The sequence below is a fragment of the Ptychodera flava genome, unplaced genomic scaffold (assembly GCF_041260155.1).
Source record: "Ptychodera flava strain L36383 unplaced genomic scaffold, AS_Pfla_20210202 Scaffold_29__1_contigs__length_4469600_pilon, whole genome shotgun sequence".
Taxonomy (NCBI): domain Eukaryota; kingdom Metazoa; phylum Hemichordata; class Enteropneusta; family Ptychoderidae; genus Ptychodera; species Ptychodera flava.
Window position 1 is genome coordinate 849,317 of NW_027248351.1, and position 26,580 is coordinate 875,896.

Here is a 26,580-nt window from a genome sequence, read left to right on the forward strand (position 1 = left end):
TATTTTGATGTAAAGTCAAAATTAACACTACATTGCTGACAATATATTTTACCGTTTCTGCATGAATTTTTCTTTTTTAAATTATAGTATATTAGTACTTCAAACAGATTAACAGTTATCGTGATGTCAACCCATAATTTTACACCACAAAGACTGTAATTCTGCCAATTTTTTTTGTTTTTCAGTCATTTTATAAATTTTGCACTGCACAAGATGATTGAACAAATTGCAATGTTTGAATTTGTAAACTCAAAGAATAAAAATCCTTTGGTCACAAATTAAATTATTTTTGAAAAGAAATTTACTCTTAAACACTTTTAGCATATATTCTTTACACGGTCATATACCGTATTTCAAGGAAAATATGCCTATTAAAAACAGTAATTCTTCACTTTCAATTTTTTTTCAATACTATGACAATTATCAGCCATGAGGTTATACAAACACAAGACCAGATAGGCTTTTTCATCATTTCCACAGGACTCTTTGGAAAATCCATTAAAAACAGTTAAAAGTGACTGGAAATGATCACTTGTATACATTTAATTTACAGATGCCAGGTTGTGTATTTCACATGCACTCAGGTCAGTAAGGAAGTGCGTCATTACTATTTTGGACTGTTAATTCTTATTTCTGAATTGTTTAACTTTTTTCCACATTGAACTATCTTTAGGCAGTTTATACAGTAGCTTAGAATTTCTTTGATTGATGTATTTAATCATCTTTTGGGTTCTTTGGGTCCATATCCCACCTCATGCCCCTACATCATCAACTATTTACCAACAACTCCATGCCAACAACCAATTACCTGACCTGGCCAAACATTAGAGAAGGTACAGCGTCATTGACGGTATTTTTTATCCATGTCTATAGTAGCTTCAGGGACTTTCGCCCTATGTTTACATTCAGCGAATGATTGTGTTAATACCTGACACCCAATTATCTGTATGTATATAGTCCAGTTGACAGCCCAGATCATATGCCTCACGAGTCAGTGTAGTATTTGCTGTCTTACTTATTTTAGCCAATATTTGACCATTTGTGTTATGCTTAAAAAAATTAGAAGATATCTACCCAGTTCAATTTCCAGTTTTTTTGCACATAAAGGCACTTTTTTCTTCAGTGATGTTTCTAAGTATGTGCTAAATAAAAGTGAATATACATGTGTTCACAGTATTTCAACATTTTCCAAAAACAAACAGCAAAGAACCAACCAGTTGAATATGAGTGTCTTGCTCCCTTCTCCTTCGTGATTCCACAGGAATATCATCATATACCAGTACGGCTCTCAGTGTGTAGATCTATCCGCCCTATTTCATTGAATTTTGTTTGTTTATCAATTATACCACCTTAACAATTATATTTCAGAACATTTAAATTTTGCAGAAATTACTGTATACAAATTTAATATGCGTTTTTATTAGCTCACATTTGGTATACCAATGTGAGGTTATCGTATAAGCTGAATCAGTTCATTTGCATCGGATTTGCATGCCCGTATGTCTGTATATTTATGGGTATGTGCGGATGTATGTCCGTCACACACAGAGGCTCCCATACCGCCAAAGCTACCATCTCAGTATTTGGTGAACAGGTAGATGCAGGGGTTGAGGTATGAATTTGTTCAAATGAACACGTCAGTGTCAAAAATGTGCAAATGAGGTAAGGAAAAAGGGAAATCCTGCAAATGTGCAGGAGTGATGGCCAGTGAAACAGGCTTGAGTCATTTCCTGTCATTGTTTATGAACTGTTACATATTAACAGACCAGATCAAACCATAGACAGTAGAGGGGGGAAGACTGTCTATGGTCCAACTAAGAGGGACTAACTGTTTCTGCTATGCATGTTGCTAAAGTTGACCTCCAGTACCTAAAGTTTCAGACCTTATTTACTTTTGTCATTCTTTTTTTTCTGGTTTAAATATTTCTTGTTGTTTTTCTGGTTATACTGTGCAGAAATCATTGTCAGAACATCAACGTAGAATTTTCCTGCACTGAACAGATAGAAACAATATTTATTGTTGATCTTTGGTACCCATACTGGTACCGGTATATACCAATTCTGATCAAATTTGAGCGACACCGTATAATTGTGGTATTTTTAGTATTTATTTGAAGTGTATTGTAATATGTAATTTTCACTCATAGCAAATATGGGTAATCTTACAATTTCATAAACCACACAATTTTATAATACAGTTGGTTTTTACATTATTCGTTGAATATTGAGGTGTTTTATGAGGGTATTTAATTTCTGTCCATGTTTCCTCTTGCAACATCTGTGATAGTTAGTTACAGGTGGCTAGAGAAATCATTAGATATCTCAACTTTGTGGTTAAATCTCACAGCCTACAAGAAGTAGGAATCATATACACAGAAACAAAGATCCTAAACACATTAAGCTATTAGTCAAATGTTTTTTTAAGTTAGTTTTCTTTCCCAATTATGTAGATCTCCTTTTTTGTACTGTGCATATCCAATACAAAGATGCCTATCATGTTTTTTGTTCATTGCTCTCTATCTTATAGAAAGTGGTAATTTTGAGGTGTGTGTTGAAGTTGATGAAGAATTCTATGAAAAACAGATGAAACGTCTTGATGAACAACTAAAAGGTCTCAGTGATCAAGGTCAAATACAGAATGTCAAGGAGGAAAAGGAGAAACTGAAAGCTGCAATGAAAAGATGCAGGGTAGAATTTGACAAAATGCTAATGAGGTGATTGTTAATGAACAAAGCCAACAGACAGTAAGATACAACTGTAAAAAGCACTTAGGTAACATCAAAGTAAAAACCACCAAAACAGGTTCATTAGCAATCCATCTCCATCTACCCACTCTGTATAACCTGTACAGATTAGAACACACATGTCTATCTGGTAGTTTTCCTGACTCATTTGAACCACTATTGATAACTAATAAGATAGAGAGGAGGCTGACAAAGTTGGATTACAACTCAAGTTGAAAGCAACATATGACCAAGCCAGATTTTATGAACTGGAACTTTTCTTCATAAACAGTAAGTTAGTTGAGTTTATTACACGCAAGATAAGAATCTCCATTTATTTCAATACATATGTACAAATGTGTTAGAGTGTCGCTCTTAGTTTGGGATCCTTGCTGCATAATTTTTTCTTTTGCTGCTTACAGAGTAAAATTTCTCAATACATCTACCATCGAGAACAATAGAGTTTCGTGTCCACTAAAAAAGCTGTACGGAATGCCCGTTCTATAACACAAATGGTTTCCAGGCGCCCCATCCCCTGTGCGTTCGCTGTTGAATGGTTTCAAGGGACCCATTTGACGAGTGCTAGAAACATGTCTAGCGCACGCTCTGTACGTATGTGTGAAGTGCACACAGTGACTATTAAGAACTTGCAGACGCACATCCAGGATAGCGTTTCACACTTGTGCTATAAATCTGAAGAAAAATTGTTGACATTGCACGAAAACTGTCACTACTCTGACAATTTGATGCCCCAGTCACAAATGTAAGATGTATTATAATAAGGCTATCACAAAAATACCGCAAAGGATGCAATCGGACATTTGCACCACTCATCACCCTCCCCTTTGCATCAGGCGATACGCTGCGCCAATGTCCCTGTGCATCCTTTGCTGTATTTTTGTAATAACCTCATAGTATTTTATCTCTGTAAATTTTCGCCGATTTAACATTTAATTTGCATCAATTTTACCTTTGCTCAAATTTTATTACATTTAAAGTGTAAAACGTCAGTCTGTGATGTGCATATACATCCAACAAATCAATATTATTACATGCACTTGATTTCATCATACATAACAAAATTTTGATATTTCAAATTATAGTGTAATCATAGAATGCAAATATTGGTGCAAAGCTAAATTATTCCTACCATTTCGTAATTTTCTATTAAGGATGTTTACCTTTGGTTATCACGGATTATTTAAATTAGTTTTAGGCTTTATGCATATGTAAGTGTCTGTCAGGCATGTGTTCCAATACTTTGGATACAGTTCACTTTTTCACATTCTGTGTAAAATTCCATGCCGAAATGACAATACTACGTGTATGTATGTTTCATTACTGGTTTACATTGAATGTAAAAATGAAATATTACATGCCTTATTAAATTTACACAGAATCAGTGTACTATATCCTAAACGTAGAAGTGTCTGAAGAGCTTGTTAATTTTATTCACACAGGAGATGGCGGTGGACTTAAACCAGTCAAAGTCTATGATGTCATTGAAGGAAAGGATGCTGAAGAGATACACATTGATGTAAGTTTTGTACAATTCAATATGACCTTGGCAACGAAAGAAAAGTGAACACACGATTCGAAACAGATACCTTCATTGCAGTCATTGCAGCTGCAGAGAATTTTACAATATTGTACATTTACATGATTCATAGTAAGACATAAATGATGTCATAAAACCAATGAACCAACTAACACATTAAATCTTGTTACACTGACACATTAACAATTTCAGGATGAAGACACCGATCAGAAATCTGACACAATGATCACAGGAAGAGTTGATAGTATTTCTAATGGGCAGAGTAAGTAACTGACATTTATGTTTGTATATTTCTCAAAGAGAGCATCTGATATTCAAATGTAAATTAACATAAAATTTACATTCTGAACACTATTAATAATTGTCTACGAAGGAGTGTATTGTTAATGACACATGAATCCTTAGATATCCCACAATAACACTGGAGTGATCTTTTTCCGCTCTGCCACTCACCCTGGACATCCAAAGTACTGTTATAAATAAAACTGAATGTATCCCATAACATTGATCACAGAAAACACTGATATAGTAAATCTTAGTCACTGAACTACCATTTCTATACATTCAAAATAAATACTGATGCCATGGAATGTTTAACATTTATTTTTGGTATAAATCTGTACTGTTTTGATGCTATCAGCTCCGGATGATATCAAATCTAAATCTGAGATGGAAAGGGCAACTTTAGAATCTCGACTGAAGGAGGCAAAGGAAGAGAAGGCTACTTTGGAAGAGAGATGTAAGGAACTGACACAGAAGTTAGAGAGCACTAAGCAGTCATTGGTCAGTCAACGTATTGTGAGCAGTACGGAGAGAGGGAAATTACAGTCTGAACTTGAACTGAAGGAGAAGCTGATCAAGAGACTTCAGGATAAAGTAGCAGAGGTTGACCATAACAAGGAAGAGTCAGATGTGCACAACCCAGCACAGAAAGGTACAGTGTCTTTGACTGTGTGTGTTTAGATTAATTTGGAAATAACAATTACTCATCCATCATTGTAAGAACAATTGTTTTTCTCTCATTTTGCATTATTTTGGCAAACACTATCCAAACGATTTCTTTAAAATCCAAACTTGCACATTATTGATGTATGCCAAACATTAGATGCAGGGTTCTCCCCAGAGTTGCAAGAGTGCTGGACGGCTCATTAATATTCATGAGCATTAATATTCATGAAAAACTGTAACATTTATATACTTGTATTTTTACATTCTTAGGGCTTGATATACAAATAATAACAGCCAATTCCACTGTACAGTACAGTCCACGCAGAACCCGTCACTGGTGCGGGAACAATGCCCGCATAAAAGTGCATTGTGCGCGCACGAAACGAGCATCATTGCCAGCAGTATGCGGGCAGATAAAGTGCAGTGTGCCCGCAGTGTGCGGGCACGATTCGCGCATCGTCACTGTGCGGGCATTGTTGCAATGTGAGGCACATTCACACCTTGACCTTGAATGTATGGCTGAGTTGAACGCTGTTGCATGAGAATGTAAGTTGTAAGAGTTTCATTCTTGTAGACAAAAATTGCAACAAGTGGACGTACAAGTGGCTACTGTGTAGTGCTGGGTTTTGTCATCGGCTGAGCCGAACTTTGACCCATTGCTGATTGGGTGGGAGTTGCGACGTTTAGTGTCATTTACAAATACTAGTACGATTTTAGGCCGGGGGTAAAGTGAAAACTCTTTACGTACAATGCATGATCTGTTACTGTGAAATTGTTACTCTGACTTGGTGCGCTGTGAAGATCGAGTCCGATCGAAAATTATCGAATTTCTCAAATAAAGATGACATCACTGGTCGTGAGACGTGGTGTTGAAGAAACTGAGTGAGGCTGTGATGGTGACGATAGGTACATGTAAGTTGTTGCCGTAACCGTAACGCATCGTAGAAGACAAGTCAACACAACAACAAAATTCTTGATCTGTTTTCTATTTTTCAAAATGTGTACTTTATAACAGGAAGACGATTTATCATGGCAGAAGTGAATGCCTGTGAACTTGAATCACTCTAGTCTATACGAGCTCATTTTCTTTTTTCAATTGTCAAAAAAGACGATTTAGAACTAAAAATGCTGAACTTCTGTGACAGTTTCACGGCTTTCTTTCTTCCTCTTTTTCATGCCTAATCGTAATCGTGACTCTCATTTTCGGTTCACATTATCATGTTTATGCCATACAATTAAATGAAAGGAGGTCAGAAATACGTTTCGTTGCTTACTCCCCTGTAGCGCGTCATACTTTCTCGATATACAGTAATCGCGGTCCCTCTATCACAATGATATTACCGGTATGTACATGCAGGTGAGGTTGTTTTGTGTGACGCCTGGAAAGACCAAATTCTACAAGACGCATACTCTTATATGGTTTGGTTTTTCCTTTCGATGTACGGAACGATTGAACTGAGAAGCACAAAAATCGCGATTGAGGTTCTGCTTCGTAAACCTGTCCTCGTAAATTTCAATGATTTCACAAGCCGAACGTCTCTATCAGCATTTTTTCTAGCCAACTATCACTATTAGTGGCACAAATAAAATGATTAATGTGAGTGGAGTAAACTGACCATGTTCGTAAGTAATAACTTGAATTTTCTCCACAGACATGAAAACAAAATATTCGTTTTGGGCGACAGCGCTCGACTTGTTTTCTTGCCGATCATGCCGAAATCTCAATGAAGTTTTGATACGTTCCTCGGATATTCCGTACGAAAAATATTAAATGGACAACATGGTAGTCGATGTAGAGAAAGTCATGATCATCATACTGCCAACGCAATCATACAAACTACGGTGACGCCGCGTAATTTTTCATCGCCACCAGTGCAGTGCTTCACGATAAAGTCCAACATTAAAATTTGTTTCCCGGGTCATTACGACCATCTGAAAAAAAAAACACAAAAAAATACGGCTTCTGCTTATATTTTACATATGAGCTAATACCCGATAAGGTCCATTTGTCAAATTGTTCCCATGCACTCCGAACGAAATCGGGGCCAAAAATCTTGAAAAAATATCACGTCTTTTTGTGATAATGTCAGACAATACCATGCCAAAAAAGTCCGATATTCAAAAACTGTTCCAACCCAAACTTTTTAGTGACGAAAACTAAAACACTGTGCCAGTTTCTGATAGTATTTTCCGTTCGAGTCGACACCTGACGAACCGAATTTCAAATGTTTCCCGCCCCCAACTATTTGCTGCAGAAAAATATGTCTTTTTCATGTCGTGTTTTACGTTGATCAAATCAAACTCTGTAAAATACGCGCGGTGCAGTGTGTTCTAAATCGTACTCCGACTCTGAATGTTATTAGTACATCACAGTGAAGTCTATTACGTCACCACAGGTCTTCAGTGTCCTTTTATTTTGTGACAGACAGTCGTTCGGGCGACGACATTCCCTCCACATCGAATAATACATTGAGGTACCAGAAGAACGACATTGTGAACAAAAGCTTGGGGCCGAAACGGGAAGAGTTGCCCGGGAAACACGTCAAATTTTGCTACACTGTCGTCCAGATGACCTTGAAGACTTGACGTGGGTTGCAATCGCCACCCAGAGCAGACATTGTCCTCGGCCTATTCAATAGCGTCTACGCACTAATCAGCATGATCAGGCGATGGGTCACAAAGGTCATCGAAGTATGCAACAATTTACAGTAAAGATTCGCGTCGGCATGATTGTTTAAATAATTGCGATCACATTGCTGGTGTATACTATCAAGTTCGGAAACACTTTTAAAGGAATAAATATTTTTTTTTATAAAAATAATTCCGTAACTTTTTGAAGAAATCATAAGTCCACGAACTTAACGTTTCGAATCTGCAAGTGGGTTATTGTTTAGATGAACTCAACCACGAGGAAACGTGGGTACTCTTACCATTGGCGGCATTTTCCCCACTGCCAACTTCAGTCATAACTTCAGTGCAATGGGTAGTCGTAACGAAAGAACGATGTCGCTTCTCGCATCAACGTGTCAAAGAACGCGACATTTTAGTGTTGAAGTAATGCAGACGTATCACTACTTGTAGAAACACTAGCGTACTGGATGTTTTTTGATAATGCATGCTGGTATCAGCCTTGATCCACGGATACATCAGCACCAAAAAATTCTCCAACTTTCCGAGGTTCGTGTTACAGTCGGTACGATTTAAAAATACTTGCGATTTAATCGTTGACACAGTTTTAAATGTCGACAATGCATTTGACTATTCAAAAACTAAAACAAAATAAAGTCAATGTGCCACATAACAAGTTGGCCTTTTAAGGGCCACCAAAGTTGAAGAAGGAATTACGAGTAAAAGTTTGGAATAAATGAGACTCACACAAGGATTTCAAAGATAATGTTTTTATTTCCACCCCCTAAAAATTAAAAATCTGAACCGGCGATTGTCTGAATATTACACCTGATTAAAACTGCAATAAAAAGTTTTGGTCGGGGCGCTAACGCGGAGATGCATGTATGACACCAATTTTCACCATTCGGAGAACTTCTGGAAATGTATTGTTTATGACACATTCTCCACGGGTTATGCGATTTATTGAAGAACATGTTCGTCGTCTTTGAGTTTGCAGAATTGAATAACGTTGACAGTATATAGCCTTGATATGTATGGGAAAATGTATGGTGCGTTTTTACTCAGACAATGACAACTTTTGAGGTATTTTTTGCTATTTCCATCATTTTATATGACTCGAATCTTTGGTTCAAAGTGAAAGTTCGGCATTTAAAATGTTTTATTGAACGAGACCGCATCGGTCAACAGTCTATACGTCGCATGGTCGCTATGGAAACCAGCAGTTTCCAAGAATAGCAGGCGAATTCCTCGAAGCATTATGCTCCCATGGGACTTTGTCGGACCACGGTCCCACAGAGGGCTTTCAATTCGACAAAATGGAATTATTCACGTTTTTTGTCTGTCACTTCTGAACGTCAAATACATGTTGACCACGAAATTACTTCAGTCAAGTCACTTCAATTTGTAAATTTGGTACATTTACATTTCAATGTATGTTTGACTCGTCACGAAACAAAGGTCGCAGTTCTGGTCCAAGGACGTTCACGCAGGGGTGCACTATCGACTCAAGTCTACCCCGAAAATTTGGAACGTTTTTTTAAAGCCGATAGACGCAAGTTGCTGTGAAGACCAGCAGCCCAAAACTGACAGAAAGAGTCTCAGATTTAATAGTATGTATCGCATCGATATAACTTTTTTTTAAAAAAATGTTATGCTTTTAACTTTCTACACTAAACTGGAGGGACGGTACATCGTAATACAATACAGGACCTGTATAAATGTTTAGAACTTCTGTCGTCATATTTCCCGGTCGGATAAAGCCGCCTGCTTTAATGCACCGAAGCCTAGAATTGTATTTTACACGATGACTACATTCGGGCTTAGCGGTAGCCATATTTGCTTGGAAATGCCCAATCGGACAGGGCATGCAGTTTGCAGTCTGGATACTTTCGCGACTTATAGGTCATTTTGGAACTGGGTTTTCTCGTTTCACATTCTGGCATCTCAGTGCCTGGTTTAGTCGTAGAGTGTACTACTGACCCTCTTTCAACACAGTGCATGCGTGATGGCTCAGATATTTTTGAAAAGGGACAAGCACCGGACAGACCGCGGATGTAGTTTTGTACGTGACATCCATGGACCACGGTCCCTCTACAAAACTCGGACTTGGCATCTCAGCAAAATGGTTCGCCGATTCGGCTACCTTCGAAACTTCAGTTCGATTTTTTTTTGCGACAAACACGGCAGAATTAGCACGAAAAATCAGTAAGCCAATGAAAACACTTGCATTTTCCTACGCCATCACCGCTGACTTTACTTCAGTATGATAGTGACTCTATATTGCTAACTGCAGTGTCTACTATAGACAGTCGGATCCAGAGCAAAGTCGTTCGTGTAATCGTAAAAAGTTCAGGACAAAAATACAAGCTGTTGATTTCAAAACAAATTTTTTTCGATGCTGGTTGTTATTTCCTGGGCGCTCTCGTTTCCTTACCTGTGTAAAAAGGATGCGTTGTTTCAAATACAACAAATGACCGGGAAACAATTCAAAACTTGTTATTCTTCACCCTCCCTAATATAAAATGGTTTACAATCTGGTTCTTCTATGTATCAGGTTTCGCAATCATGCTTTAGTTCATGTACGATGTCTACTACTATACGGCAGATGACGAACGAATTCATTCAGAAAATTCCCCTGGCATATGTGGTTCTGTGCCTGTGATATTACTAATACGTATCATGAACTTTATTTATTGTAAATGGCCACAATAATGTTCACTTGTTGCAATTTTTCACGAAGCACGTCCAACCACGGTCTACACGTCCGTGTTCCAACCTTAGACCACGATCCGTGAGAGGTCTAGTGTCGAGGTCCAGCAGAGTTTGAGGTAGATTTCTTCAGAGCTGTACGCATACTTCACGCATGTGATAATATCTTACTGTGACCTGTCTACGACTAAGATTTTTTTTATGGATTTTAGAGTTGCCTTAGGCAGACAAGAGAGTTTGGAGCTGGTTTTAGGACTCAAGATTATTCAGTTACTCCCAGCCGCCGCTATTTCAGTTAGGCAAGTGTAGCAATGTTGTCACCGACAACTACCTCTGGGCACACATTTTTTGAGTTCAATACCCGCATCGTGCGGGCACATTTTGTCCAGTGCGGGCACAGTGCCCGTAAAGTGCTCGCACAGTGCTCGTAAAATGCTGGCACTTCACACCCAATTGTGCTGGCATAATGCGCTTAGAGTGCTGGCATTGTGCTCGCAAAATGCGAGCACAATGACAGGTTCTGCGTGGACTGTACTGTACCTTAGGTATTTTTTCAGTTTAAACTGAACAATACAGAAAGAAAAAAAATCTTTAGTAGTTGTTGTAGCATATTGCAGTAGCAGAGGTATGCGCCCTCAACGTTAGCAAAGCTGCATGCCTGTGTTCGTGTGTTGTGTTGTAATTTGCTCTTGAAGACTTCCGCCCAGCATGGCGCGAAGCACGGTTATTGAGTTCATTAAAGTGTTTAGTTGTTTGACCCGTACCAACTGATTGTTTGGTCTGTGTGTGGATGAAAACATAACATGGTGGCAGCGGTAAACTCCAGGGAACAAAATTACGCCAAATAGACAACGTGAAGACACAGAAATCTGAAGAAAAACACCGCAGGCGACAGTGAGTGATAATGACGTCACTGCAAGCCCCACTTCTACCGCCAGTAATGGTAGTAATGGGGAATCTGGTCTAGATATCTACAATAGCTGGTCTTTCGACAATGAAGACGATAGAAAGAAACCAACAGTGTTACTGGACAGATTTTCCCAACACCTGGAGCTGAGATCAAATCATCGCATACACAGATATCAGTTTCAAGATATGAAACAGCAAACAGATGAACCTGTCGATAATTTCATGGCCAAACTGAAGAATGAGGCGGCCAAATGCAAATTTGGTACTGATAACGAGCGGGAGGCCACACTTGTTGACCAATTAATATGGGTGTCATGTCACCCAGAAGTTCAGAAGCAACTTGCAGGGCGTGATGAGAAGTTAACCCTGAAACAAGCCCTAGATATAGCCAGGGCATTTGAAGCCACTAGGAAGCAGATGAAAACACTTGCTGACAACCATAGAGAGAACTCGATGGGGGAAATTAAATCAGTCAGCGCGATTACTAGAACACAGAAAAGAGCGGAAACAAAAAAATGCAAGCATTGTGGAAAAAAACATGACACTGCATCAAGAAATAACTGTACAGTGTATGGTAGCAAGTGCCAAGCTTGTGGTAAGCTGAGTCTCTGGCAAACAGTATGCCGCTCAAAACAAACAAAAGCTCAACCAAAGATGATAAAACAGAGAAAACAAGTTCATAACGTGGACTATACACAAGACAGCATGCCAGATAGAGAGGATAATGTCTTCGAAATAGGGAATATAGTAGTAAATACACTAACACATGACAACAGAAAAGTCAATGAAGTGTATACAAAGCTACTGATACCGAGACAGGGACAAAAAAAATAAAAATGATATGTAAAGTTGACACAGGAGCTCAAGGTAACATATTACCTCTCCGTCTTTTCCGCCTGATATACACAGAGAAAATAGACAGCAAAGGGTACCCACGTGAGGGTCAGCTGCAGAAGAGTGGGACAGTTCTAACAGCGTATGGTGGCTATTGAATCAAACAGCTTGGTATAGTAGCAATTCCTTGCCTACGCAGAGGGAGGAAAATCAAATGTGTTTTCCATGTAACAGATGTACCAGGTCCAGCCATTCTAGGTTTGAATGCATGCAAAGTTCTAAATTTGATATTGCTTAACTGTTCAGTGGAAGTAAGCTCGACACAAAAGGATGGTGCACATAACAAAACACAGAAAACTGATACTGCCAAGCTGGAGAGAAAAACTGATCCTAAAGCCCAGAACAACCATCATTCTGAATACACAAAAGTACTGAGTACATTAATAGTGATACACCCTTAGAAGCCCGTCAAAGAATACAGAGCAAAGAAAGACTTAAATGCAGCTATTAAAACAGATCACTACTCAACACCAACATTGGATCACTACCCAACACCCCACGCCTAGTCGGAGCTACATTGTTCAGCAAACTTGATGCCCGAAATAGCTACTGGAATGTCAGATCGGACGAAGAGTCATCGCACTTGACGACATTCAACACCCCGTTTTGGAGATATCGCTTCAGACGAATGCCATTTTGGTCTCCGTATGAGCCAAGATGTATTCCACTTTAAAATAGATAAAACGTACAAGAAATGTATAGGAGCTGTAGGCATCGCAGATGATGTCCAAGTATTTGGTTCTGGAGAAAGAAATCATGACATACATCTCCATGAAACCATTGAACAAACCAGAAAAGCTGGCATCAAGTTGAACAAAAGCAAATAACCACAGAATGCAGTTTCTTTGGTATGCTGTATACAGCTGAGGGGTCAAGCCCAACCCTGACAAAGTCAAGGCCATAGAAATGATGCAACCGCCCACAAATAAGGAGCTTCGTACATTCTTATGTCTTGTGAACTATATGGGGCAATTTATACCCAAACTGACAGAACATACAGCATCTTTTAGAAAACTAATCAGAGAAGATACTGAGTTTGAGTGGACTCGGTCACACACCAGAACATTTGAGGCTGCAAAGAGACTAGTCAGCCGTGAAACTACCTTGGCATACTATGACCAAAAAAGCCAAACACACTACAGGAGGATGCATCCAGCAAAGGAATCGGTGCTGTGTTACTACAGGAAAACAAGCCAATAGCATTCGCATCAAAGGCACTAACACCTGCTGAAACCAGATATGCAAACATAGAGTGGGAGATGTTTCCCGTGGTATATGGATGTGAGAAATTTCACACATACATGTATGGTAGAAGCTTCAGAGTTGAAAGCGACCGCCGCCCTTTGGAGCAAATTCATAGAAGAATTTGACCAAAGCACCGCCTCGACTTTAGAGGACGCTGCTGAGAGTTCAGCCATACGATTTTGACATCCGGTACAAGCCAGGTAGACAGATGATACTGGCTGATACATTGTAAAGATTGTCACCTCATGTCACCAATGAAATCAACCATATGGGATACACCAATTGGTGAATGTCACACCTATAAAGCAGTCAGAAAAAAAGTTGCTACAGCAAAAGACTATGTGCTGCAACTGTTAAGTGAGCAAATTGTGAAAGGATGGCCTAACAGCATAAAGGATGTCCACCCTGACATCAAGCCATACTGGTCAATCCTTGATGATGTCTCGATAGAAGATTGAATAATCCTGATAGGCAGTAGACTGCTAATTACAGAAATCCTGAGAGAAGAAATACTTCTGAATCAGCAGATTCATACTAGCCACCTTAGTATAGAAAATGCAAACTCAGAGCAAAATCCTGCGTATTCTGGCCAGGCATACGGTATGTGCATAGATACTTGAACTCTCCAATGGGACTGGTTGTACCATAGTGGGATACTGTCGGAATCTCATCCTGCAACCAGCACGGATATCTTGAAGTACTCTGGGTAAAAAGTATGTGCAGGTTTAATGGCCATTAGAGGGTAAAATCGTAACAAAATAGCAACTATATTGGATTGTTTTGTTAAACAAATCGACATGCATATTTGTGGCACAGGTCAATGTCCTTGTAGCAACTTTGAATGACATTGGTTGAAAAATTTTTGAGTTACAGCTCTGGACATGAAAAAACGCAACAAAATGGTTGCCATGCATGTAGCCATATTGCATTGCATTTGGAAACTTATTGACATTCATAACAAAATGGCCGTTTGGCAGGCACATCAGATTGTTTTGTGAAATAAACCGACATGCATATGCATGCCATATATAGGTCAATGTCCTTGTACCAACTTTAAATGGTTGAAAAAGAAAAGATGCAATAAAATGGCCGTCATGCAGCCATACTTTATTGCATTTAAAAACCAGTTGACTTGCATATGTATGATAGGTCCATGTCTTTGTACCAACTTTGAATAAAATTGGTACGACATGTCTGAGTTTTGGCTCCAGACATGAAAAATTGTAACAAAATCGCCGCCTTGCAACCATATTTGATTGTATCGTAAAACAAATCGACGGGCATATGTATGATATAGATCAATGTTGTTTTAACAAATTTTAAAGAAATCGGTTCACACATGTAAGGGAAATGTTTGGTGATGGACACGTCGGACGCATGGACACAACCAAAACTACAAATTCCCTCAGATAATGAACTGGGGACTAATGAACTGTCATCCTGAAATATATTCAAAACAAATATTATTATACACACTAGATTTCATCATAAAGTATAAATTTTGATATTTAAGCAATAAATCACACCCAGTGATGGTATACCATGAGATTTTGACCATGACATCTATGCACTCGCTATTGCCCTTGCATATATGTTGTGAACTGGTCAAAATCTCATGATACACTATCACTGGGTGTGATATTTTATTGCAACTATTAAAGTGGCAATCCCGCATGGTAACATTTTTAAAGCACATTTTTTTAATGCCAACGGGCAATATTTGATGTGGCGACCGCGCGGATCACGAGATATCGATAAAAACATGTCCTCAAAAAAGTAAAAGTTTGAATTCCGGTGGCCCACCTAAATTCAGCTTCCGAACATCGAACGTTTATCACAGGGACCATTGTCAACTAAGCTATGGAGTACGAGTCTACGCTTATGCTGCTGTATGCCACAGTACCATTCGCGCGTGTGATTGGTCATGCCCCCTGGGGGAAAGCGAGTCTTACTGACTCTGAGAAAAAACGGAAAACAAAGTTTGATTCCACCAGAATTCGCACAGGTGACTAGCACAGTTATGTGCGGTTGATACATAGCGGCCACGAGTGGTATGCATAGACGCATACGTGCGGGGCGTACTGTGTGCGACGACAAAATGTAGTCATCGGAGGCGGCTAATATTTGACATGTAAAAACTGATGTTTATGTGGTATTGGTTAAAAATATAGTACAACTGATTTAGAATAATGAAAACGACAAAAACTAAGGAGAAGTGTTACAAAACTTACCTGAGGTAATGGCATAATGCGTTTATAAAGTCTTCGCAGTGGCACCGTCCCTCCACCCAGGGACAGTGGCAGTGGGAAGTAAATTAATTGCATCGTTCGAACTTACTGTAGACTCCCTAGAATATTGTCAATCAGCACAACAACAATCTTCGGGGATTTCGGGTCAAAATAAGAAACAATCGTAAAACTTCGGCATGTGAAAAATACTCTCGGGAAATGAATGTTTTATCGATATCTCGCGATCCGTGCGCAGTCGCCACGTCAAATATCGACCGTTGGCATTAAAAAAATGTGTTTTAAAATGTTACCAAGTGGGAGTGCCTCTTTAATACAGTATATTGAAAGTCCAAAGCTCACATGTGTGCCAACCGTGTTATATGATGAACATACCACCGTTCTGTCTATGTGACGACCAATCAGATCACTGAATTTGTGCAATCAACACACTGGTATGATATAAATCTAATGATTGAATGCAGTTATTAGCACATTTAAGTTAAATAATTCCAACAGTAAGAATTCTGTATTAAGTGTGTTTACGTTTCAGTGGCCATCATGTAGGATTTACATGCAGAGTAATATATAGGATCTATGCCTATGTAACTATCAGCTGCAGTTATACATTTATGCAAACACTTCTGATTAATGCACTTTATTTCTATACCTTCACCTTGTATGTCATATTCCATGCGACTAATAACTGACAATTCTACATGTATGTATGTTTCATTTATAGTTTAAATTGACTATAGATATGAAATAGTACCGTACCTCCCTAGTTAAATTTACATAATGGTAATATATTAAAACAGTTGGGTGTCTGAACAGCTTGTCATATTTTCGCCCATTCAGGAGATGGCAGTGGACTTAAACCAGTCAAAGTCTCTGATGATGTCATTGAAGGAAAGGATGCTGAAGAGATACACCTTGATGTAAGTTTCTTGGCATTCAATAAGACCTTGGCAATGATAGAAAAACTGGACACAATTCAACAAAGTTTACCTGCATTGCAGCTGCAGGGAATTTCGCAATATTGTACAGTTACATCTTTTATCGAAAAGGCATATATGATGTCATAAAACCATTGCGACAACAAACACATTAAATCTTATTATACTGACATATAAACAATTTCAGGATGAAGACACTGATCAGAAATCTGACACAATGATCAGAGGAACAGTTGACAGATCCGGTAAGTAAATGGCTTAGTTTTGTGTATTTCAGTCAGAGAACACATATCTTCAAATGTAAATTTACATAAAATTTACATTCTGATTAGTATTAATAATTGTCTACTATAGAAATAACGGGCGACGCGCTGACCATTAACGTTTTTTTTGTGGGCAAGGGCGAGAGGAAAGCCAAAAATTAACAGGCGAGGCTTGTCGAGCCCATTAATTTGGCTTTCCTCGAGCCGCCCGCGCCACAAATAAACATTAATGGTCAGAGCGGAGTCTGTTATTTCCATTATATTATCAGCGAACCCAAGAAAACCGTCAAAATTTCCGAAAATTTCAGGAGCGAACGACAACTGGGCCCCAGAAACTGAGCAATATGCGACGCACGTCTCGCGCGCTGTTAAAAATTGGCATATCCGGGGATGTTTTCAGAAAAAAGTGATGTTTTCAGAAAAAAGTATCTCAACTTGACCTCAAGTGCTCCATTTTATTTTGTGATTGATTATGATTTACGTTTCAGCTGTAAAGTTACCATACTTTGAGTTGTTAATCTTATTATTCATATTCCGGGGCATGTAAACAAACCATTACTATATATTTGTGGTCAATCACGTGGTTCAGCTAGACCAATCAAATGCCACGGGCATGGCATGGTAATATAATTAGGATTGTATTGCTGATGATGTATGAATCCTTTGATATCCCACAATGCCCTTGTGAAATTTTGCCACACTACCACTCAATCTGGACATCCACAGTCACTGTTTTTGGATAGCAATGAATGCATCCAATGACATTAAAACATTGATATGGTAAATATTGGTCACTGATTTCCATACGTTCAAACAAAATTTTGATTCCATGTAAAATTTAACATTTACTATCGGTACAAATCTATTGGTATATAAATCTCTACATTTTTGAATCTGTCAGCCCTTGAAGATATCCAATCTACACCAGAGATGGAAAGAGCAACTGTAGAATCTCAACTGAAGGAGGCAAAGGAAGAGACGGCTACTTTGGTAGGAGGATGTAAAGAATTGACAGAAAAGTTAAAGATCACTGAGCAGTCATTGGTCAGTCAGCGTAATGGGAAGAGTACGGAGAGAGAGAAATTACAGTCTGAACTTGAAGAGAAGAAGAAGCTGACCAAGAAACTTGATAATACAGTAGAAGAATTGGAACATAATTTGGAACATTCTTCTCAGAAGAAACAAGCAGAGAAAGGTACAGTGTCTTAGACTGTGTGTTAGATTATTTGAAAATTACTTGCAATTACTAACCCATCATTGTTGGAACAAATTACTTGAGGTTTCAATTTTTTTTTTCATTTTGCATTACTTAAAATCCAAACTTGCACATTATTGATGCATGCTAGACATCAGACGGAATTTTGTTCGAATGAAGTTATTGTTAACAAAAATGAACAAATATACAGGTTAAAAGGATGATCAGAATGTGATATATAGCTATTTTCAGTCAACAAATTTGTTTCTTCCAAAACTATTCATCCAATAGCTTTGATATTTTGTACACAGTTGCCTAGGAGTTATCCATACTAAAACAATGAAATTTAGGGCACTTTTTGCAACTTTAATTCAAAAATTTTGTTTCTTAAAAAATATCTGTCAGGCTCCCAGGGTTATCTAAATATGATATATTGAAATTATGATGAAATCTACAATTCTTTATTTTTGCAGCTATTTTTTGCCGTTGTTGGTCAGGCCATCCTGAACTGACCTATCAAAGATTTCCACCTTCTTCATCAACACATGTCTCACAAATAGTTATTCTCTACTTAACACAGCGCAGCTGTATCTGCCGCTGGGTCGCTTGTTTGTAGTTGGGAATCATTCTGTATGAATTGCAAAAACTCATTACCTTGGTTCTTGCAGCTCCAACTTTAAGGCCTCAGCGACCTTTACAACATCACCATGAGATGTCTACTGGTCACATGATGCAAGCGTCTGCAGCTACACGTTCACCCACCACACCTGTTGTGTACTCCCAGGCTCAGCAGATGCCATACCAAACTGCTCAGCCACATGCCCAGGGGACCACAAAAGATCAGATGAGACCTCAGCGCATACAAGATCAGCCCAACATACAGCATGCACAAAAGGTTGGTAGCAGTTGTTGTGTCAGATGGAACTTTCCACAATCACATTTACAGGGCATCCTCCATGTATGTAAATGTCTGCACTAATCAGTAGGAATATCTGCACTACCATTACAAATCAAAATTAGTGTCCCTTTATGAAAGCTATTCTATGAGTTGAGAGTCAACATCTTGCTAAGTGTAAAAGTACAGCACTCTGCCCCCCTGGCTATTGAATTATTTGCAGCACACGTTTGGTCACATTTTGCTGTACTGATAACAGCCCTCACATTATGAAAATATAGAGTTAGGACAACAAAAGAATTGCGATATTGTTCCTCTACAGGGAATGTGATATTGATGTCCTTTGATTGGCTGCAAAGATATTCAGATACTTACCACATTCGTCAGTGCGTTCTCATTATGAGCAACCAACTTCCAGTGCACCTCTGTGTTTCTGTTTTGTTTTGATAAAAATAATCTAAGTCTAAGATATTTTTAATGGCGTTTTACTCTGTGTTCAATGTCTAGCCATGGCAGAACACTCCATTTGAAAAACAAGAAAAAAATCAGTGTCAACACCCTATCACCAGCAGACACTTTTGCAGTCTTTGGAGCTGTCATTTTTCATTAGCTCACATTTGGTTTTACCAATGTGAGTTTATCGTATAGGCTGAAGTCGATGGCGTCTGTATGTATGTATGTATGTATGTATGTATGTATGTATGTATGTATGTATGTATGTACAGTATGTCCGTCAACATCAAAAACACGCAAACCGCTGCACGTTTCAGCTTGGTATTTGGTGTGTGGATGCATCCTGGGCTATAGATGAGATTTTGTTCAAATGAAGTCTGCATTGCCAAAATTATGCAAATGAGCTTACAAAATGTGAAAATGGTTAAGAATTAATAACTCAGAACCGCTTTTTTGATTGCTTTGAAAATTTGTGTGCAAGTACCTTAGGTGAACCTTATACAGTTTTATGAATATTGTGAAGATATCCTTAATTTTGTATTTTTGCTGAATTTTTTGGTGATTTTCTCATTTTCAGTAAAAATTCTTCTTCTCTGAAACCGCCGGCCCAATCGCTCTCAAATATGGGTTGTTTCTTTGCAAGGGTGTTACTCTTCTAATTTGTTGAAATTATGACAAAATTGGGAAAATTACTATTTTTGTGCAATTTTGTCATTTTTGGTCAAAAAATCTTAGTGTTTCCTTTTTAAAACCCTGGACAGACAGCTTTCATATTTCGTACACAGACGTACAGAGATGACAATAGTTAGATATGTGGAAATTATCCTGAAATATAAAAAATTGTATTTTTAAGACAATATTGTCATTTTTGGTCAAGAAAACTTTATCTCAACATTACTTGTTTGATAGCTTTGTAATTTGGTATAAAGTCCCTTGTTTGATAGCTTTGTAATTTGGTATAAAGTCCCGAAAGATGTTATTAGATAAATTTTCTGCTCAAAGTGTTGGGAAACCCCAAAATTTGTATATTTTATTACTTTCCTCAATTTGTGACCTTAAATGACCTATACTAACCCAGGATATGTTGTGAGACAATTTTGAAGGCTGTGAACATAATTTTGTCATATTTGATACCAATTGTAGGGAAAATTTGATCCAGAAAACAAAGCTGGGATGATTTTTTTCATTTTGTACCAATTTTTGCAACTTTTCTATGTAAGACATACAAAAACTGATGAGAAATTTGGATCCAGGATAATTCCAGATGTTGTAATCACCACACACAGTGGAAGGCATTTCACTATCTGTAACTAACTTAAGTGGTGTTTACATTAGAATGATAACACTCATGGCATTAATTAAAATTCTCCAAGGTTGTAAATGTACTTCCTGTCATTTGGTCTTATGTAATACCAAGGGGTGGAACATTTGATATGCAGGAGGGGGTAGGGTTTAGAAGGTCAATGATGTAGCATTACTTTTTACCAGATCCCTTGCGCATTTTTTGCCCACTCCCACCTTGTCTTTGTATCAAGCCTTCTCTATTTTTGTTGTTGACATTTGCTTATGTATTTAGGATCTGCCTGTCCCATTGCTATAGAAGTTGATATGCATGTTCCTAAAGATGACCTCCAGTACCTAAGTTGGAGACCTTATTTTCTTTTGTCATTCTTGTTTTTCCTGTTTAAATATTTCTCGAATGGACCAATTCAAACCGAATGTGAGCACATAGTGTCCTTGACGGTATTTTTTATTTGTATTATCATTCTCAAACAATGTCTTTTTATCTGCTCTCTTTGTTTATTTGTTTGTTGTTTCTGCATTTCATCTGCAGCCCAAAAAGTACAGATCATCCCCACAGGGACATTTGACATCACCTCATCATCAAGGGAAAAACCCTATCCCTCAAGAATCGAGACCTCAGCCACTCAACTCTCTGGTACGTAAATTTTTAGCTCATCTGTCAGCGACCCGAGCTTATTTGATAGGTACAGTAGATGTGTGGTGATGTCTGGCGTCTGTCAACTCTTTCATTTTAAATTAATTCGGCAAGTAGGATGTAGAAGTGGTATAGACACAAAGTGATGACGTCAAAATCACTTTACGCAAAAGGTAGACGCCTTGTAATTAAGGCACTGACTAATCAATAACATTACAAACGAATTTCAACTTTCTTCCAACTTATTTGACAATTTTTGATTGCTGAGTTTTTTGTCAGGTGAAGCACAGTGGGGGGCCAGGAATTGGGTTAGCTGACCAAATTGTCTGAATTTTGCTCGCTTATGTTTGCTCTGTTCTGACAGTTGGTCAACAAACTCAAATTCCTGGTGACACAGTACTTCACCTGGCACAAAATCAAGCAAATGAAGACAAACACTCATTTTAGGGTATAGGGCTAGTTAGTTCAATGTTTGCCGCAATTATTCCGTCTCATTTCGGGTACTATGACACCAATCTCACATTTTATTCACCAAATTTTTTATCATTTATAAACTTACCCCAACAGTAATGGCCATATAGACCTCTTTTCAAAGACGGCACACTGTTCTTACACAACAGAAGTCAGGGTACATTCAAATGCAAATAGCAATCGAAATGACAGCCAAAGAAACTTTGTATGTTTCCATTTGCATTACTTCTTGTACAGACCAAAAATCACACATGTACGCTTTTTCATTTCTTTCTACCAGCGTGATGCTGAATACTTCAATTCCTTTGAATAATCGATCCAGGTTCCACTATAATTATTTCTAATTATAATGTGCTCAGCTGGAATCTAGCCATCTGAGTGGTTGGAACCAGGGTTTATCTACTTAACAAGAAGACCAGCATGCTGCATATCATTTGGAAACTTGCACATATTTTGAACTCCAGCTTGAGAGCTCAACGCACCATTCCATGGGACAGTTCCTATGGCATGAGGTTAATTTGTCTGCTGCAGGTCGACAATTTGATCAATCAAATTTCTTTACAAATTCTTTGGAGTAGACCGTAGAGCCAGGTTCCTATGTGCCAAGTTTCAAGGTCACAGGCCTGTCAATTTTGAGAAGATCGATTTTTTATAGTACTATTTTTCAGAATTTCTATGACCTTTCACATGTCCTTTACCTCTCCAGCAAAGCTATTATCTGATCCTATAAAAAGTCCAAGAGGGCTTGTGTCTATTGAAGAATGACCAGTATAGAACCTAATTGCACAACAAAAATTGTGAGTTGTCCCTGATGTTTGACGCTTACATCATCCTGTACCTCATTAATTATACACATCTAATTCTAGGTAGCCAAAAGAGCTTAGAAGTCTATTTTTTTGATTGACAGGGAAAAGTATCACAGAAAAGTATTTTGACAAAATGTATGTGACCAGAGTGACCTTTGACCCCGATTTTAATACTGGGCGTATAAGTCAGTGACCAGTTTCAGTTGCACTTGAAAATTGGTGAGGATCATTTTTTTGTGAACACACTCTTGAAGGTTTACTATTTTCGCACCGTGTGGTTGTACAAGCATGGCACAAGATGATATCTTTGGCAAGGGTATGCAGATCGACTTTTACCATAAAATTAAATATATATTTATTTCATATACTATAGGCCACCGGCCCGTAAGTATACATATCACAAAATATAGTTACATCTCTGAAGACGCTGTAAATACAAATGTAGACTGTGCTCTACAAAAATTCATTTCAGTTATACAGAACTTGTTACATTTGGAATTGCACTAGAACGTTTCTTTGAAGCGTAAAATATATATTTTGATAGATAAGTATAATAGACACATTTTCAGATTGCAATAATTTTACAAATTTAACTGTAGAAGGTGGAGTATAGAAATATCTTGATAAGTACTTAGCTCTCAAATCTGTATAAAATGGACATAACAAGCAAAAGTGAATCTCATCTTCAACCTGGTGTGTATCACAAAAAAGACAGATTCTATCAGCACGAGGGTTGTGTAAATATCTATCTGTCTTAACTCGTAGAGAATGAGCAGAAACACGAAAACGGCACAGAGCATGACAAAATTTCTTCTTATCTAAGACTGAAAAATATTTCTCTCTATTGAATGTTCTCTTAAATTCACAATAAGTCTCCAGCTTAGAGAAAAACTCAAATTAGCTTGCCATTCTTGGATGTAAATATCCTTACAACGCTGTTTAAATAAATTTATAAAAAACATTTATGTTCCCAACACCAAGTTGGTTTATCCAAGCTTCTCCCATCCCCACTGAGAAAAGCAGCTGTTTTACCCAAAGTGCCCAACAGTTTTTATTCTTTTCCGCTTCACCAAATTGAAACTTGTAACAGGTGTGAGAGAGACGGTGTTGAGGAGAGACAATAATCTAAGCCAGAAGTTTACAACTCTTGCCAGTCTAAAGGTGCGAACTGAGAAACGCTCCAATTCACCCTTAATGGCCAAATTTGGTACATTATGATACAATTTCAAGATATAGCGACAAAACATATTTTGAACTTCTTCTAATTGTTCCCCAGCATGTAATCCCCACTCTTTACTCCCATACATCATGATTGTAATATTTTACAATCAAATATTTTAAAGGCTAAGCTGATATCAATTGAACTGAATTTACAAAGTGCTTTTTCAACATTATATAAAGCTCTAGTTGCTTGAATTGCTAATTGTCTTTGAGCTTTGTTCCACAAACCAGAGCTTGAGAGTAACACACCTAGGTAACTCTATGTGGGGACCACATCAATTTTGTTATCATCTATGAACCATTTTTCAGAAGATTTCAGCCTGCCTAATTTTCTAAACATAACAATTTTGGATTTTGAAGCATTAACTTTCAGCTTCCATTTACTAGCATAGTGTGATAATTGTTCAATAACCTTTGCAGTCCAATGGTGTTGAGCTAAAAAAGAGTTAGGTCATCAGCAAAAAGCAAAAAGAAAAGTTTAATGGTAGCTATATGTATCCCTGCAAAATCGTGTTCAAGAGCTTCACCCATATCGTTAATAAACAGAGTAAACAGAAGGGGAGAGAGGATACACCTTGTTGTACACCAAGCTGGCATTTAAACAAATCTGACAACCCTGAGGTGGTTCGAACACATGCAGTTACATTTGCATACATGGAACGCAGCACAGAAAAAACTTAACCTTTAAGGCCAGCTTTGAACAATTTATAAAATAACAAGCAATGATTAATATGATCAAAAGCCTTCCCAAAGTCGATAAAGGCACAGTATAATCTGCCACTCAGAGCTATGTATCGATCTATAATGGTATGTAAAATAAAAATATTGTCTACAGTTGAATATTTCTTCCGAAAACCTGCTTTCTCCTCAATATAAGAGGATAGTGGGTCTCTGACCAAAATATCATGGCTAATATTTTATAGTAAATATCACCAGGATGGAGAGATATAGACATTGGTATATGGTAAAGGTGTTAATATTGAAAGACCTGACAAATGTTAATGTTAGCTGCATTGGTGCTGTTGCATATCAATTGTGCTCGGGTCAAGCGTCATCACTTATTATGCTAATCCATGGACTTATCAAAGGTTGTCAACATAGATAGAGATGTAAATGAAAAAGGTTTTAGTAACCTTTCCTATCTTTCGCAATGTTGACCAACCCATAAAATCCCTGATAAATCCATGGATTAGCATAATTATTTGTGTTGACTTATTAATTACAAGATGTGTGTATATGAGAGATAAACGTCCTTGTAATGGGGTGTAAAATAAATAAAGAGTCAAGAGGCTAGGTTAGGCTATATAGTCATTTATTTTATTTACTACGATCAGTCAGAGAATGAAGACAAGGAGAGAAACTGATAGAGAAAACTGAGAAAAACTCAATAATAAACTTATTAATAGTGTCTGGGCCGCCTGTGCTATATGGTAAAAGGTGTTAATATTGAAAGACCTGACAAGTGGTTAATGTTAGATGTGACATTGCAGTGGTGCTATGGTGTATCAATTGTGCTCGGGTCAAGGGTCATCACCACAGAATCACTGCCAACCACCCTATAGACTTTTTAGCTCATATTTGGTTTTGTATATAAATACCAAAAAGAGCTTATATGATGAGTCGGTGGCATCTGTATGTCTGTATATTTGTGGGTATGTATGTGCGGATGTATGTCCGTCACACACAAAGGCTCCCATACCGCCAGAGCTACCAGCTCAGTATTTGGTGTACAGGTAGATGCAGGGGTTGAGATGTGAATTTGTTCAAATGAACACATCAGTGTCAAAAATGTGCAAATGAGGTAAGAAAAAGGGAAATCCTGCAAATGTGCATGAGTGATGACATGCCAGCAAGAAACAGGCCAACACTGATCTTGAGTCATTTCCTGTCATTGTTTATGAACTGTTACATATTAACAGACCTGCTGAAACCATAGACAGTAGAGGGGGGAAGACCGTCTATTTCAAACTAAGAGGGGCTTGTTTCTGCTATGCATGTTGCTAAAGTTGACCTCCAGTACCTAAAGTTTCAGACCCTAATTACTTTTGTCATTCTTGTTTTTCTGGTTTAAATATTTCTTGTTGTTTTTCTGGTTGTACTGTGCAGAAATCATTGTCATATTAACATCAACGTAGAATTTTCCTCCATTGAACAGATAGAAACAACATTTATTGTTGATCATTGGTAACCCATACTGGTATATACCAATTCTGATCAAATTTGAGCGACACCGTATAATTGCGGTATTTTTTGCTAATTTACTATGACACCGATTGGTGTTGCTGATTAAGCTCACAAAATAATGAAATTTATTACTCTTTCAATAAATCAACTTGTATCTGCTTTATCATGGACTATTTATGACTCATTCTATACTCCTACTAGCTTAGTACCTTGACAATATGAACATGTATTTTCAACCATTTTCCAGTGAGCCATCAACAGACTCTACGATGTTTGCCCTCTTGTGTACGTAAAACGTACAGTGAATACGATGGAGGTCAAAAGTTAAAGCAGAAACTGTCGACAGCTCACCAATAAA

At 37.9% G+C, this 26,580-nt stretch overlaps 1 protein-coding gene across 1 annotated transcript in view; it reads left to right on the forward strand.

Moving 5' to 3' along the window:
- LOC139127111 (plasminogen-binding group A streptococcal M-like protein PAM) overlaps window positions 1-26,580 on the forward strand; it is a 46,293-nt gene that overhangs the window by 9,098 nt on the left and 10,615 nt on the right. The window contains exons 3-11 of the mRNA XM_070693031.1: window positions 2,528-3,014; window positions 4,184-4,260; window positions 4,474-4,543; window positions 4,922-5,215; window positions 16,698-16,777; window positions 16,983-17,040; window positions 17,960-18,253; window positions 18,922-19,148; window positions 21,436-21,540. Of these exons, the coding sequence (XP_070549132.1) occupies window positions 4,504-4,543; window positions 4,922-5,215; window positions 16,698-16,777; window positions 16,983-17,040; window positions 17,960-18,253; window positions 18,922-19,148; window positions 21,436-21,540 (1,098 nt within the window). The 5' untranslated portion in view covers window positions 2,528-3,014; window positions 4,184-4,260; window positions 4,474-4,503. The remainder of the gene's footprint in view (window positions 1-2,527; window positions 3,015-4,183; window positions 4,261-4,473; window positions 4,544-4,921; window positions 5,216-16,697; window positions 16,778-16,982; window positions 17,041-17,959; window positions 18,254-18,921; window positions 19,149-21,435; window positions 21,541-26,580) is intronic.